The sequence below is a fragment of the Panicum hallii genome, chromosome 9 (assembly GCF_002211085.1).
Source record: "Panicum hallii strain FIL2 chromosome 9, PHallii_v3.1, whole genome shotgun sequence".
Taxonomy (NCBI): Eukaryota; Viridiplantae; Streptophyta; class Magnoliopsida; order Poales; family Poaceae; genus Panicum; species Panicum hallii.
This window is the reverse complement of record NC_038050.1, coordinates 57,213,507-57,227,647: the sequence shown is the minus strand read 5'-3', so window position 1 is coordinate 57,227,647 and position 14,141 is coordinate 57,213,507. Positions and strand designations below refer to the sequence as shown.

The window sequence follows — 14,141 nt, the reverse complement described above, 5'->3', positions numbered from 1 at the left end:
AGTCAGTGGTTAGGATGGTAATTTTGATTTCTACTGAGTAGAGAAACCATTTAATAAAAATCAGTGGTTGCGAGCACATCGACCTAACAGGGTAGAGCAACCTTATTAAATGTCAAACAGATGATAGCAAAACCAAATTACCAATCAGTTGCTCCATTCAAGTTCTTACAGCTTCTAACGTGATAATTCAAGAGTTTAATAGTACATTGTACAACTTATAATGTGGTGATACTATTAAGAGTGTATGGAAATATAGTGCAACACTGCTATTATAATGGAACGCGGAGCCTAGAGAGCAACATGTGCGATTGTATGTAAATTATTATCGTAGAAAATGGTAGCTAAGCCGCACCTGGTAGTCATCGCTGAACTCCTGGATGAAGGCGGCCTTATGGCCTCGGCGGACGCTCGGTGCTCGTCGCCCGTGTCGCTCATCAGGATCAGCACCTTCTTGGGTGCCTCGGCTCGCGCCGTGGCCTCCTCCACCTCGCCTACCCCAATCGAATTCACAGATAAAAACCTAAATGCCTAGCGAAGAACAATCATACAGAGAGGGGGGACTGATGATGGTCTGATCACTCACTTCCATCGTCATCCATTTCATCAGAGAACTTGGAACCTTGGTTTTCCTGAGGTATGCCGAGATGAAGCAGTGTCGGATCATACCATGAACCAGGCACATTTCAGCACTACCATAGACACTGAATCGATTGATTTATGTATAGAAACAAATGCCTCAGACAGCCTAATGGTTTGCTTTTGCACATGGAAACCAAAAATTAATCTCGCAGATACATATAATTCGGAAGAATAGGTGAGTGATTCATACACAGCATCCCTTTCTTTTATCGAGGGTTCGTGCTTGGCGTTGCGAAGAGGACACCTTCATCCATGGGGGTAGAAGCCACCCCTCGCTCCTCCTCCTGCTCCAAGCTGGAAGGACCCATGGACTGAGGTGTGTGATCTGCGAATTGTTGCAGAACCATTAACCGACAACTCAAGTGTAGCACTAATAACGCCTTGTATGGCGAACATGAGTTAGAAATTGGAATCATGAGCTAATTTTGCTTGTTACCTACCTACAACAGCCTCTCGGCATACCTCAACGAAGATGAGGAACATTTCATTGGCCCATTGGATGACGACTGGGCTTTCGTATTGGTTGGCTCTATATCATATACCTGTTCACAAAATTAGAACCGGGCGGGAGATGTCGACAGACAGAATACAGAGGTCTCAGGTCGTGCTCCTCTGTTCCGTCCGCCATGTCTGGGTTGTTCGAGCTCGAGCCGGCGGCAGCTCCGGCCACCATCCTCGAATCCGAGGGCATGGGGAGCAGTGGCGGATCTAGAATTTTAGTAAAGGGTATGCTGCGATAATTTTTTTCATTTACAATTCGGTATAATCCATATAGAAACAGTATACTCTATAAAAATAACAAAATCTGCCAAAAGTTGGTATACATTAGTATAAATAATATGTGAAGTCTTAGATTCAACAATTAAGAGCCATAAAATATGTAAATCTAATATATGCATAAAAGAAGCTTACACATCTAAAATAGTTCAAAGATGATTCATCTTCATAAAAACCTTAGTTATATCACCTTTATCACTTTGATGAAAATGTCCTATTTAACGAGTATGATTAAACAAAACATCTAACCACGCTATCACCTAACTTATTTTTTAACCTAAAGCCTTTGCAAGAACAGACAACGGGTACATGCACGAAGGCAATCAGGCACAGAGCACTGAGTCAAAAATTAGACACGATCATACAAATTAGCTTTAGCAATTTGCCTTGGAGACTGGAGCAGTGGACTAGTTTACTAGAGCCGTGTCCCTTATCCCTAGATGAGTAGGCGGATGCTGTATGGTAGGCAGGGGATGAGAGGCTGCAGGCGGCTGGCGTCCAGCGTGGTCGTGTCGTGCCTCGTGCCCTCTCTAGGAGAAGCAGAAGAGGAAGTTTTTTTAAACACAGACATCTACTCAGCCATAGGGTACGCCGCGGTCCAAGTTTTGAGGACTCCGGGCATGGGAGAGGGGGTGGACGGCTCCGAGCGGCCATTGTTGCTGTCCGCGAGCTTAACCTTGACGTCATGACGTGTGCCTTCGTCGAATTTGCAGATTCATGCGACGAACAGACAACGCGACCGGTTCTGTGTTCTGAGTTTCTGACGCGTCTTACTTTCTTCAGCTCATCAGCTGGATTGCTAGAGCAAATCCAGGTAACCAGACGCCGGATTGTATTGCAAGCAGCCCACAGGCCCGGTAGCCCGCAATGTAGCCGCAGCTTGTGACACTTGACCCTACACCAACCATTTGAATCAACGCGCATTCTTCACATTCAGCCCATCCAAATGTCCCCACTACTAGGGGAAAAAGATGACAATTCTACACATCTGTACAAAATGTCAATTTCAGTAAGACTCCGTTTGGATCCTTCATTTTGAGGAATTGAAATCTACTTAATACAGTAGGCTATTTGTCTTGAAACGTGGCATTCCACAACTTTTAAAAGTATATTATAAGCTTATCTTAAATTTATAGGAGGTGGCTGCGATACTCTTTATATGATATACATAACCTACTTTTAGATTATGTATATCACACCTTTTCTAAAGTATATATATAAAGAGTAGTACAGTCACATTTAGCAAATCTGCACTTAGTTTTGGCCAAATGATCACACAACTACACCTTTTAGGTTATGTATAGCACATAAAGAGTAGTGCAGTCATATAAATGCGCTTTCTTTGCAACAAATCGTCACGAAGGTATGCGCTGAGGTGGCTTGGCCCACATGTGGTTTTAGCCTCTTCAACCAAACAAAACATGTGTTTTTGTGAAAATCTGCTGCAAGGAAGTAAAACCCTGGCAGGTTCAATTCCAAATACAAGAAATGACTCTGGTATCTGCGAGCCCATCTCCGAGGGGACATTCTCCGTCCCGACTTCCGATGTCTCGCTTCAGCTGGAGTAAGCGAAACGCCGGCGGGCCACGGCCGCAGTGCAGAATTGCATGCGTGAGCGACACGCTGGGTGAGTGGCTGGCCCATTACACGATTGACCGCCACTTGGAACAAGGAGGATGATGGAGTCACCACACTTGCCAGCCAAAATCTTCCGGCGACCAGAGGGAAAAGACGACAGGGATAACCAATAAGACAATAAGCCAATAGCGCAAGGCTCTATGTGGGCACGCTCCTGCAGCTGCAATTACCATTGCCACCAAGCATCGACCTGTTCCATTTCGTCTGTGATACGGCATGACGAACCTGTTGACACCAAAATATGGCAAAATTTGGTAAGATTCTTGAGAATTTGGTCGAGAAATGAAACCAATCACTCAATGGAAATTTATTCAAAAGAGAAGGAATCGTGAAGACCACGGCATGACATTTTAAATTTATCTATTAATTAGGCAGAGTAAGTTGTTTTCCTTTTATTTTTAGGAAAATTTATGTTGTGTCCAATAAGAACTAGTATCCACCCATAAGTATAAATATGTACACCCGGGATCATTGTAAATTATCTCTCGATCAACACATCACAACTTACGGTATATCGCCACCTTCTTTTCCGAGATCACAGGCGGAACTTGATACCCGACGCGGTTGATATACTTGCCTACCAGTTATCGATTCTTATATTCTGTAAGATTGCATCGTTCGACCTCTTGCTAGATCCGATAAAATAACAGTTATCCTGACCCTGGTTAGATCCATATGCTTATATCATTTGAATCTATTGCTTAGCTGCTAATAACATATTAATTTTTTTAATAAAACATTAGAATAGCTCTCATTAGCTGATAGACTTTCCGTCTTGGCTTTGTTTAAAGCTTTTATTCAACTTGCATCTTGTTACAACTAGATTCATCGGCTTTTAGCCTATAATTTATCGTCTTGCTGCCAACGTTGTCTCGGTTAAGTTCGATTTGATTGGTGGTGACACTAAATTACTTGTTATTGGCTTGGTAATTTTTTTGCGACAAGATAAATGTTACGTCTTCATCGGACTACTGACCGATGGCTTTTATAGGAGTGCTAGCGGATAAGTTATCTTTACATTGGACCTCCAACAGATGTATATTTTAATTATTGAGCCTACATTTAATATTCTATATTAATATTAATATTGGTCAAATGGTTCGCCAGGCATCAACTTCATCGTATTATCGTCGGCTGGGTGAATTAGACTATCACTTTCGTATAATTGTTTGTCAGAATCTACATCAGATATGTATTTGATTGTTTAAAACCATATTGACATCGGCCGGTATCTACATCGGCTTATTGGCTGATCGGCTCTTTGTTCATCAATTTATTTATCTTGTCAGTTGTAGAATCAAAATGATAGGTACGTCTCGAATATTAAGAAGCTAAGGATCTGCACTGGAGCTAAGCAGATCTCCTAGACCGGTGTGCTGCCACGAGGAATCATCATCGTCTCGATTTTTTGGCGCCAACACAACCAAAAAAACATGGAGAAACCGCACCTTGTCTACTTTTTTAGTACTGCTTATTTTTTTTAAAAAATCGCTCACATATACGTGCGTACACTCACCTCTGTAAACACAGCCACGCAAAAGCTCACATACGCGTACCTACACTCATATCTGTAAACACACGTGCTCAACCGTACCTCTGTAAGTACCTCCGAGATTCTCGATGTTGACGAGCAAGCCAATGACACAGGCTCTATGTGGGCACGCTCCTGCAACTGCAATTTTCTTTGCCATCAAGCATCGACCTGTACCATTTCGTCTTTGATACGGCTTGACGAACCCTTTTTTTGTCTGCTTTTTTAGTGCTGCTTATTACTAGTTGCCTTCTTACCGTGGAGCGCTTGAAGCCATCCTTGTGTTGGATGCCGGCTCCGGGACGCGCAACCGCACGGAATTTTCCTGCTAGCTTGTTCTGCGATGCAGGCAAGTTTTCAAACTCTCCTATTGCTCCACGCCATCAAGTCTCCGATCCCGTTCCTCGCCTTCCTTCCTTCGGTCGTCGCGTTGGACCGATCGAACCTTCCAATTGACCGCCCGGCCGGCCGCCCCCGGACGTTACGCCGCAAGAGGAAATGCGCCGCGCAGCCATCCATTAATAAAGCAGCCGTTCCTCGCCGTGCGTGCCAGAGGAAGAGCGGCCGTCTCTAGCTAGCGATAGCGAGTAGCAGCGCGGCGCAGCGCGCGACGTCTCAAGCTCGCAGGCCGGGGCGCGACGCAGTTGGATCGAGCGGCGGCGGGATGGCGGGGCAGTCGGAGGCCATGATCGAGAAGATGCAGCTGCGGCAGGGCTACCGCAACGTCTGGCACACCGACCTCACCAACGCCGTCGCGGCGGACCTCCCATGTGCGTATCGGCATCCTGCGAATCATACTTGTTTTTTCCCCTTGTTTCCTTTTCGCATGATATTGATCTGCTGGATGGTCTCCTGTGACTGATGAACTGATGCGAAATTTTCTTCCTTTCCTCCTGCAGGGTGCTGCCTATCGCTGTGGTGGTGAGTGGGCGGGCACGCTTCTGCTGGTTTTTCTAAGTTCCTTAGACCAACTCCAGCGTATCCTCTAAATAAATTTTTATATAAAGTTTAAACAAATCTTTATAAAGAGTGAAATAAAAAAGATACACTCCAGCAGGCTAGAGATTCTTTATTTTGACGAGGCATCCAAATCCTCTCCTCCATTTGGGTCTTTGGGGAGAATTAAGAGTTATTATTGGAGTTGAAGTAAATTTAGAAACCCCTAGAGCAGCTCTCATTTAGCATTTGAAGAGTTTGATTTAGAGACCGTTGCTGCTAGAGTTGCTCTTAATTGGTTCGTTGCTCGGAACTCCGAAACTTGCAGCATCTCTGACTCGGTTTTCCCCTCATGCCCAGCGGCCCGTGCGTGTCCTACATGCTGCGCAGACGGGCGCTCTACAATGACATGTCAAGGTACCCAAACTTGCTCTTCTAATTTCCGTTTCTTGTTCTGCCATCGTGCAGCCGAGTTCCATAATCTGCACTGCGGGCTGTGTGCCTTTGAGTCTACTTTGCAACGAAGTGCTAACCCTCCTGATGTTCCTGTGCCCGTTTCAGGTACGTGTGCTGCGCCGGGTACATGCCGTGCAGCGGCAAGTGTGGCGAGAGCCAGTGCCCAGAAGTGTGCCTCGCCACCGAGGTGTTCTGCTGCTTCGGCAACTCGGTGGCGTCCACCCGGTTCCTGCTGCAGGACGAGTTCAACATCCAGACGACGCAGTGCGACAACTGCATCATCGTGCGTGCTGCACGCCTCGATCCGCCGCCGCCTCCTGCTAATTAGTCTGATGATCACCTGGATTGGTAATCGCATCTGTTCCCGTCGCTGCAGGCCTTCATGTTCTTCCTGCAGCAGCTCGCCTGCATCTGCTCCCTTGTCGCCTGCATCGTCGGCAACAGCGAGCTATCCGACGTCGCGAGCGTCATCTCCTGCATGTCTAACTTAGTCTACTGGACGTAAGGCTCTCGATCACTCTGCCGGATTCTCTAACTCTAGTCCATCTTTGCCTCTCCAGATTGACACCGTCGTGCTGACCTTTTGCTATTCTATCTCTATATATATGCAGGGTCTGCTCGTGTATGCAGGTAATTGCACATCCAATTTCATGTCAGCTCAGGTGATCCCATTCCCTCACACTTAAAAGGAGCCTTTTATAATGGCATGGCAATTCATCTTCAGACGCAGCACAAGGTGGAGATGGACAAGAGGGACGGCACGTTCAGCACCATGTCTGTGCCTCCGATGCAGCAGATGTCACGCTGGTAAAGGTGCGAGTGACATGTCGCGCTTCCATCTGCCGGTCCAGCCAAGTCAGATACGGATATAAGCAGCTACGAACCATCTTGTTAGAACGAGGATTAGTTTTTCAGGAGAAGGAATAGAGAGACAACAGATATGGATACCGTCTCCTGTTTGTTTGGGTGATCTTCGTGTGTTAAGCGAGTTTTTGAGGTGTGATTTCCGAACATTGATCCTCGTCTTTTCTGTTCCTGACACATACTGAACTTCATAGCAATAAGATGAGGCAATGAGACTGCATTTGCAGTTCTCCACGATAAAAACTGCTTGCTTGCTCACCTTTCCTAGTTCCTTTCAGTGCTGTTGCGAATGGTGCACACCATTGACCTTCATTTTCGGTTGGTACTAAAGCATTGGGATGAAATCCGTCTAATTCAGTTGCCTCATCGATGCGTCTGAATTGGACACAGGAGCAAACTTGTGGAGACGGCCACGCAGCCTGCGCCGGCTACACCTGTAACTCTGTAAGGAAATCGGAGGTGCCGCTGGCCGTGCTCCAGGAGCCCTGGAGCCGGCTGGCCGCGTCGAGCGCGCGCCTGGCCCGCGCCCCGAAGAGGAGAGGGAGGCGGCGGCGCAAGCGAGGAGCGGGTGGGAGAGGGGCAGCGGTGGGAAAAACGGGAGGCTTATCTGGTAAGCGGGAGAAGGCCGCGGGGGAGAAAATGGGAGCGTACGTTGTTTCCTGGCTAAGCGGCTTATCTGGTAAGCGAAAATTAAACGAGGCGTTTGTATGGGATTATCGGTTATTTCGGCCAGTAAGCGGATTATAATGGTATCCAAATAGGGTCTACGTCAATCAGACGATCATGCACAGCAGGTGCTGCATCTAGGAGACGTTGAATCCTCTGCGATGCAAAGCCGTAGTTGACTTTTATCACGAAACAACAACAACAGAGTTGAGCATTTTGAGAACCAAAACTTTTAACTATTTCAACAAAATTCGAACTATTAATGTCTTGCAACTACTCCTAAATTACTACGCCACATTCTCGCCAATACTTCTTGGAGAAAATGGAAATTTATTCGTCCCCGGCTTCTAAAAAAAAAAGAACAGATTCCGAACCAAATGTCAACCAAATACAAGGAAAAACATTCCCCCCAATCTAAAAGGACGAAACAAGTTAAAATATTTTGATCAGAAGACACACTTCCAATATCCAATCTGCCGTACCGGCAAAAAGGGATAGAATAACATAGTACAGCTCGGTTTCTTGCCCGCACGTATGCCTAGCAAGCCGTACCAATGTCCACGGCTCGCCGGCGTGCGCGCACGTCGTCGCGCCAAGTCGTGAACGATGTGTTCGTCCCAATCATCACCAACAACTACCTCTCCGATTGATCCGACGCAAGCTATAAATACACCTCACTCTACCTTGGCCCTTGCATTGTCCGCAGAGCTTAGCTGATCAAGCAAGAACAACACGACAGAACACAAACCGGATCCATGGCTTCTCCATCCACAGCCATCTTGGCCCTCGCCGTCGCGTTGGTCTGCGCAGCCACCGCGGCGAACGCGAGGTTCACGGCGATGCAGTGGACTCCGGCGCACGCCACGTTCTACGGCGACGAGACCGCGGCCGAGACCATGGGTACGTTGCTGCTTGTTACGGTGCGTTAGCGGCGCCGCTTCCTCTTGGCATTTCGCTTACGGGTGCCGAGATTGTTTTCGCCGCAGGTGGGGCGTGCGGGTACGGCAACCTGTACGCAACGGGGTACGGCACGGACACGGCGGCGCTGAGCACGACACTGTTCAAGGACGGGTACGGGTGCGGGACGTGCTACCAGATCCGGTGCGCGAGCTCCCCCTGGTGCTACCGGGGCTCGCCGGTGATCACGGTGACGGCGACCAACCTGTGCCCGCCCAACTGGGCGCAGGACTCCAACAACGGCGGCTGGTGCAACCCGCCGCGGACCCACTTCGACCTCTCCAAGCCGGCGTTCATGCGGATGGCCCAGTGGCGCGCCGGCATCGTGCCGGTCATGTACCGGCGGGTGCCCTGCGTGAGGCGCGGCGGCCTCCGGTTCGCGCTCCAGGGGAACCCCTACTGGCTGCTGGCGTACGTGATGAACGTGGCCGGCGCCGGAGACGTCGCGGAGATGTCGGTGAGGAGCGGGCGCGGCGCGTGGGTGCGCATGAGCCACAACTGGGGCGCGTCGTTTCAGGCGTTCGCGCAGCTCGGCGGCCGGGCGCTCAGCTTCAAGGTCACCTCCTACACCACCCGGCAGACCGTCGTCGCCACCAACGTCGCGCCGGCAAACTGGTGCCTCGGGCTCACGTACCAGGCCCGCGTCAACTTCTCCTGAAACTGAGAGGCCGGAGGAGCACGTCGTTCCGTAGCAGAAGTTTGCAGGAGCTGTGATGCCGAGAACGCTCTGCCCTGCTACGATGTTCCATTGTTTTCCTCTGTTCTCGTAGTTCAGAGTTCAGTCAGATTTGGGACGTGTCGAGCGTTGCCCCCGTCCATGAGGAGCAGTGGGTTTGACGCCAGCATTATTGATGTAAAGCTTGCTTAATTTTTTTTTTCTGGAAGACCGATGGGCGCAAATCATGGCCGCGTTAATTTCAAGACCTGAGTCGTTGATCACGATGGCCGAAATTTCTAGAGGCAAAAGTTGCAACAAAATCAATATGATCATTGACAGTCTCAACACAAACGAATTAGTCGATTCAATCTATTTATGTGTCGGCATCCTGCAAGACCCAGCAGCCTAGTCCAATCGGACAATCTTCAACAAGAATGGTGAAGTTCGATGCAACCGGAGATGTATGGCAACATCAGTTAAGGGAACTGCTTAAACTAATGTTGGAAATGGCAACATCAGACAGGGCAAAATAAAAAAGGTATATACCATCTCCCAAGCACAGAATTTCTTTAATAACACGCAAAAATCAAATTATCTTGAAGTGAGATTACAGATAAAGTTGAACGTCATCAAATGTCATCACTCCAGCACTTACAGCAGTTAAGGAAACGATTTTGTTTCAAGCCAATGCTGGATGTACAGACCACAAAAGGTTTAAGTTTACACTGGCAATACTCCAGAGAACTTATATATTGTCAAATCCATATTCAGATGCATAATTGAAGATGTCGCAGCTACTATGTGGATGTGCAGGATGGGTCATGGATCTCAAGCATCCAACATCCTCACAGCAGAGCAGGATACTGCTTGGCCTGCAGACGAACACGCCTCTTATATTCTGCTGGATCCTGAATTATTTTGTGGGAAAAAACTGGTTAATCTTGTGAGAAAAGAACAATAATGAATAGAAGAATCCTGTTCGTTGTTTCTTTCTTACCTGGATGAAAAGGTGATATCCGTCAGTTTGAGCAGGATCAGCTGGATTAGGCTGATCGAGCAAGTCCTGTATTCCAACTAGAATCTGCTTAACAGTGATAGCAGGTCTCCAACCCTGAAATTGTACAGTGAGAACAGGAAATTTGGAACAAACTTAGAAGCAGTTTAAACCTGGAAATAGCTAGACTTACGCTATCCTCGTTGAGAATTGAGAGGCAGACTGTCCCTGAAGGATAGACATTTGGGTGGAAAAAACCCTGTGGAAACTTGCACTTGGGAGGTTTGCTAGGGTAGTCCTCACTGAAATGAAGGGTAAGAGGGTAGTAACCACCTTCCCAATCGGTCTGCGTAGAAGCAAAAGGGTAGTTAAAACCCAAACAGTACTGGGGACAAAATCTCATCACAGAAAGGGAAACAATAGAAAAAATATATAAAGGAAATGGGAGGTTAGAGTGCACAATGACACATAAGTTTACATTGGACCTGAACAAATTCCAGAAAGCCAGGACGTGATCAGCAAAAGAAAAGGACTTAACAAAGCATAATAACTGTAGATCAATGTTTTGAAGCTTGTTTTCAAGCAGTTTGGGGGATACAGGAACATGGTATGTAAAGATTCTCATAGCTATAAAACACTATGCAACAAGTTTTACAAAAAAAAAATTAAACAGTATACTAATGTGACGAAATACTGGCAGTGGTGGCACATGATCTTAATACATAAAACATACTGGTGCAGACAGTCACGAACCACCAGAAGAAAAGGAAAAAATACTCAACATTGTCTTCTAACTTTTCAGCAAAGGTGAAGCATCGAGCAGCTATGTCAGATGTCTAGTCATGCAGAAACAATTCTAATGTTGCAATCTGGTACTTCCGGATAATATTTGAACGCCTAACCCAAATAGCTTGAGAAAAGCTGCCTATCCTTATGTGGGAAGCACACCTATGAAAGTCCTAGTAAGTGTCTTAGATTGCAATAAAACAAGACACATGTGGAACGCATAGTTCCTACAATCCAAAGTCAAGCGAATTAACAAATCAATAAACAGTACACTCAAGAAACGATAAAATACCATAGGCCATGTGTTCACAAAATAAAATAAATTAAAATTCAATCATAGAACAAAACTGCAAAAAGGGAGCAGACATCTCAGCGCCACTACATCCTACAGTGATTTTGCACAGGACAGAGCCGTTTTCCTAAATTGCCGTCCTCGCATGATTAACAACACAACCTAAGGTATTCCTTCTGCGAATCGCGCCGGATCAAATCTAATCGAATCGAACTGGTGTTCCCGGTGCTTACTCCTTGCTTGCCGGGGATGGTGCAGTTCCAGATCATGAGGTTCGCCGACCCGTCGGCCAGCGTCTCCGGCCTCGCCACGAACCCCTGCGGAACAGGAAGAGGATCAGATCGAGGCTCGAATCGGGCGGCGGCACGGGCCGCGGTAGGAGGGGGAGGGGAGGTGGCGGGCGAGAGGCAGGAACGGACGTGGGGGTGGTTCTTGCGCCAGGCCTTGCGCTCCTCGGCGAGGCGGCCGCGCGCGATCCCTCCCGACATGGCGGCTGCGGCGGTGGCGGCGAGCAGCTCTCCTCGCTCCCACGCAAGGGTTTGTTTGGGGGGACTTGGGAGTCTTCGGCGACGAACCGCCTCTGTACTTTCCCCTTTTATGCAATTCTTCCACTTATTTTCATTATCCTTTTTGTTATTTATTAATTGTTCTTGGTGTTGACGATTGACTAGGGGCGGGCAGGCAGTCCAATGCAGTGACGTTCTGTAGCATTTAATATGATGCTACATTTGGCTAATTTGGCAATGGAAATGAAAAGGAGTGAGAAAGATCGAAAAATTAGGTTTTATGCAAGAAATAGTTTTTCGTAAAAGAAATTAAAATCTAAAAAATTGCATGATATCCGTTAGGATGGATATCACAAATAACAGGATAGAATTAAAAAGTGGGAAGGAAGGGGATCGGTAGAGTAGAAAAATCATTGGAGAAATTTATTTTGTAACTATAAATACAAATTATGCATTGGGTTGTGACTGCCCCAAGAGCAATTGTTTATTGCAGGCGGGACAGTGGCCCCACATGTCAAAGGGTACGCGACGCAGTGCGAGCGCAGGAGCTGAAAAGAGTTTGCAGACTGAGCATCAGGTTCGCGTGCATTTCCTTGTGTTATTCCTTTTGCGGAGAGTACAGGCGCATTTGTTCCTCTTCTATCCAAGCGGAACAAGAATCACACCATAGGCACCAAGCAAAATTGGCCCGGAATTTCCTGCTCTTCGAGTGATTCTAGACGTTTTAGCTGTCGAGCCAACTTTGATGATCTAATCACAAGAGAAACTTTTAGGAGTAAAATTCTAGATAGGGATAAGATTCCCAAGCTACAATGAACATGGCCTCCGTGAGGTAAACATATCTAAATTTGAAAAGGAAGAGAAAATGATTGTAGAAATCTTCTGGACCAGTTCTTAAAGTTCTAGAGCGACGTGGGTGCCGCCGCCACCCTACCCCCCTCCCTCTCGCCCTGCATCTTTTGCAGGACGAATCCCCAACGGTAGTGTTTTGATTTGATATGCTGACGTTTGGAAAGGTCAGACCAATTCACGGGTGGTGCCAAAATCTAGTTAGGAATATTGTGTTTGTACAGCTACCATGTCAATCCTTGTCAAAACTGTGAGCACATGAGTTTGGAAATTTTCTAGAAATAAGTCTAACTCAAATTTGATCAAACCAAGTTCATATTAAAATAAATACTATGCAGGCGGCATGAATGCGAGCAAACAAATTCATATTTCTCGATGTATCCAAGCCCGGTAGATTGAGGTACCATGGCATGTGCCTGGATCGGAAGGGTAATTCCCAGGCCTTTACTTCCTCGCTTGATGCTACGGCTGTGTTTCTTTGCGACATCAGCATGCACAAAATCACGGTGACAGGACGTGGTGTGACGTGCTGTTTGCTTAATTACTGAAACACGACTCTCTTGAACTGTAGGCGACCGAAATCATTGTCTCATTGCGTTGATGAGGTTAGTGTGGGCCAAAATCACCATGGCAACACTTGGGGCCAACGGCCCAAAAACACACGGCACGGCCCAATAAGCCCGCTTCTTCCCCCTCGTGCCACCGGCCGCGCTCCTCGCGCCGGGGAGAAGCCGGCAAGAGACCGCGTCCGCAGAGGAGGCAGGGGCATCACGAATTCACGATGGTGTCTCTAGCGGAGCCAAAATAAAGCAGCGTCGGCTTCTCCGGCGGCAGGGATGGGGAACGACGGCGGCGCGGGAGCGAGCAAACGCGAGGCGAGGTTGGAGCAGAGGAGAGCACGCGTGGCAGCGAGTGAACAGGCAGAACAGCGACAGATGGGAATCTTTAGCACGGGCTGCAGCTAATCGCCCGCTTCATGATCGGCCTCGCGCCCTCGCCGTACCTGAAGTCCTGAACTCCTGAAGCCCCGCCGTCAGCAGGGGCTGCGCCGTCTATGGCTTTGCTGCTAGCCCTCTTATTCGTGACGTGGAAACTTGATGATTAGCACTAAATTTTCATTTTGGTGTGGGTAGCAAAGAAAGCAACTGTGACGGAAATCTGAAGAATAGCACATATCTGTCCTTATTCTACTTTGTAGAAACTGTTAAGTTTACTAATTTTGGTTAACTGAAGTAATTAGACTGCAGTAAAGCAAACGTTATGGGCCGGCTGAAAGGGAAACAAAGCTATCGGCCAGGAAGGGCCCATCAGCATGACAGATACGTAGTCTGTCCTAGGTTGAATAGTCTACTGGCACAGAGAAGAACTCCAGCTCACCACTGCCGTCACTTGTCAGGTCCATTCAGCATGGTGCTATCATGCATGTGAACCATACACCGGATTCATCCGTTCTGGTAAAAAAAATTAGATCATTACATGGACGATTACATGTGTAGCAACAATGATCGTTTAAAATTAATTGTATTTTCCACTTTAAGCACCTAGATAGCGATCAGTTTTGCTGCTGAAGATTCCTCCTGACGTGGTGACGA

At 47.4% G+C, this 14,141-nt stretch overlaps 3 protein-coding genes across 3 annotated transcripts; 2 read left to right on the top strand and 1 right to left on the bottom strand.

The window, feature by feature from the left end:
- The first annotated feature begins 4,864 nt into the window (after positions 1-4,864).
- LOC112875975 lies at positions 4,865-7,075 on the top strand. The gene is made up of 7 exons (XM_025939990.1): positions 4,865-5,355; positions 5,485-5,506; positions 5,882-5,938; positions 6,083-6,260; positions 6,354-6,478; positions 6,589-6,607; positions 6,702-7,075. The coding sequence occupies exons 1-7, from the start codon at positions 5,250-5,252 to the stop codon at positions 6,786-6,788; spliced, it is 594 nt and encodes a 197-aa protein (XP_025795775.1). The 5' UTR covers positions 4,865-5,249; the 3' UTR covers positions 6,789-7,075.
- Positions 7,076-8,234: 1,159 nt separating this feature from the next.
- LOC112876764 (putative expansin-A30) lies at positions 8,235-9,462 on the top strand. The gene is made up of 2 exons (XM_025940941.1): positions 8,235-8,407; positions 8,494-9,462. The coding sequence occupies exons 1-2, from the start codon at positions 8,263-8,265 to the stop codon at positions 9,120-9,122; spliced, it is 774 nt and encodes a 257-aa protein (XP_025796726.1). The 5' UTR covers positions 8,235-8,262; the 3' UTR covers positions 9,123-9,462.
- Positions 9,463-9,665: 203 nt separating this feature from the next.
- On the bottom strand, positions 9,666-11,774 carry LOC112873318 (SUMO-conjugating enzyme SCE1-like). The gene is made up of 5 exons (XM_025936305.1): positions 11,614-11,774; positions 11,428-11,511; positions 10,310-10,462; positions 10,120-10,233; positions 9,666-10,030 (listed from the first exon to the last, which is right to left on the bottom strand). The coding sequence occupies exons 1-5, from the start codon at positions 11,680-11,682 to the stop codon at positions 9,968-9,970; spliced, it is 483 nt and encodes a 160-aa protein (XP_025792090.1). The 5' UTR covers positions 11,683-11,774; the 3' UTR covers positions 9,666-9,967.
- Between the last annotated feature and the right edge of the window lie 2,367 nt (positions 11,775-14,141).

Excerpts from the sequence above, each read along its gene's own strand:
- LOC112875975 (XM_025939990.1), top strand. The coding sequence starts at position 5,250 with ATGGCGGGGCAGTCGGAGGCCATGATCGAGAAGATGCAGCTGCGGCAG. Across the intron at positions 5,507-5,881 it reads TGCTGCCTATCGCTGTGGTG|CGGCCCGTGCGTGTCCTACA; the intron begins GTGAGTGGGCGG and ends CCTCATGCCCAG. Across the intron at positions 5,939-6,082 it reads CTCTACAATGACATGTCAAG|GTACGTGTGCTGCGCCGGGT; the intron begins GTACCCAAACTT and ends TGCCCGTTTCAG.
- LOC112876764 (XM_025940941.1), top strand. The coding sequence starts at position 8,263 with ATGGCTTCTCCATCCACAGCCATCTTGGCCCTCGCCGTCGCGTTGGTC. Across the intron at positions 8,408-8,493 it reads GACCGCGGCCGAGACCATGG|GTGGGGCGTGCGGGTACGGC; the intron begins GTACGTTGCTGC and ends TTTTCGCCGCAG.
- LOC112873318 (XM_025936305.1), bottom strand. The coding sequence starts at position 11,682 with ATGTCGGGAGGGATCGCGCGCGGCCGCCTCGCCGAGGAGCGCAAGGCC. Across the intron at positions 10,463-11,427 it reads CCATCCCCGGCAAGCAAGGA|ACCGATTGGGAAGGTGGTTA; the intron begins GTAAGCACCGGG and ends GCTTCTACGCAG. Across the intron at positions 10,234-10,309 it reads CAATTCTCAACGAGGATAGC|GGTTGGAGACCTGCTATCAC; the intron begins GTAAGTCTAGCT and ends GTACAATTTCAG.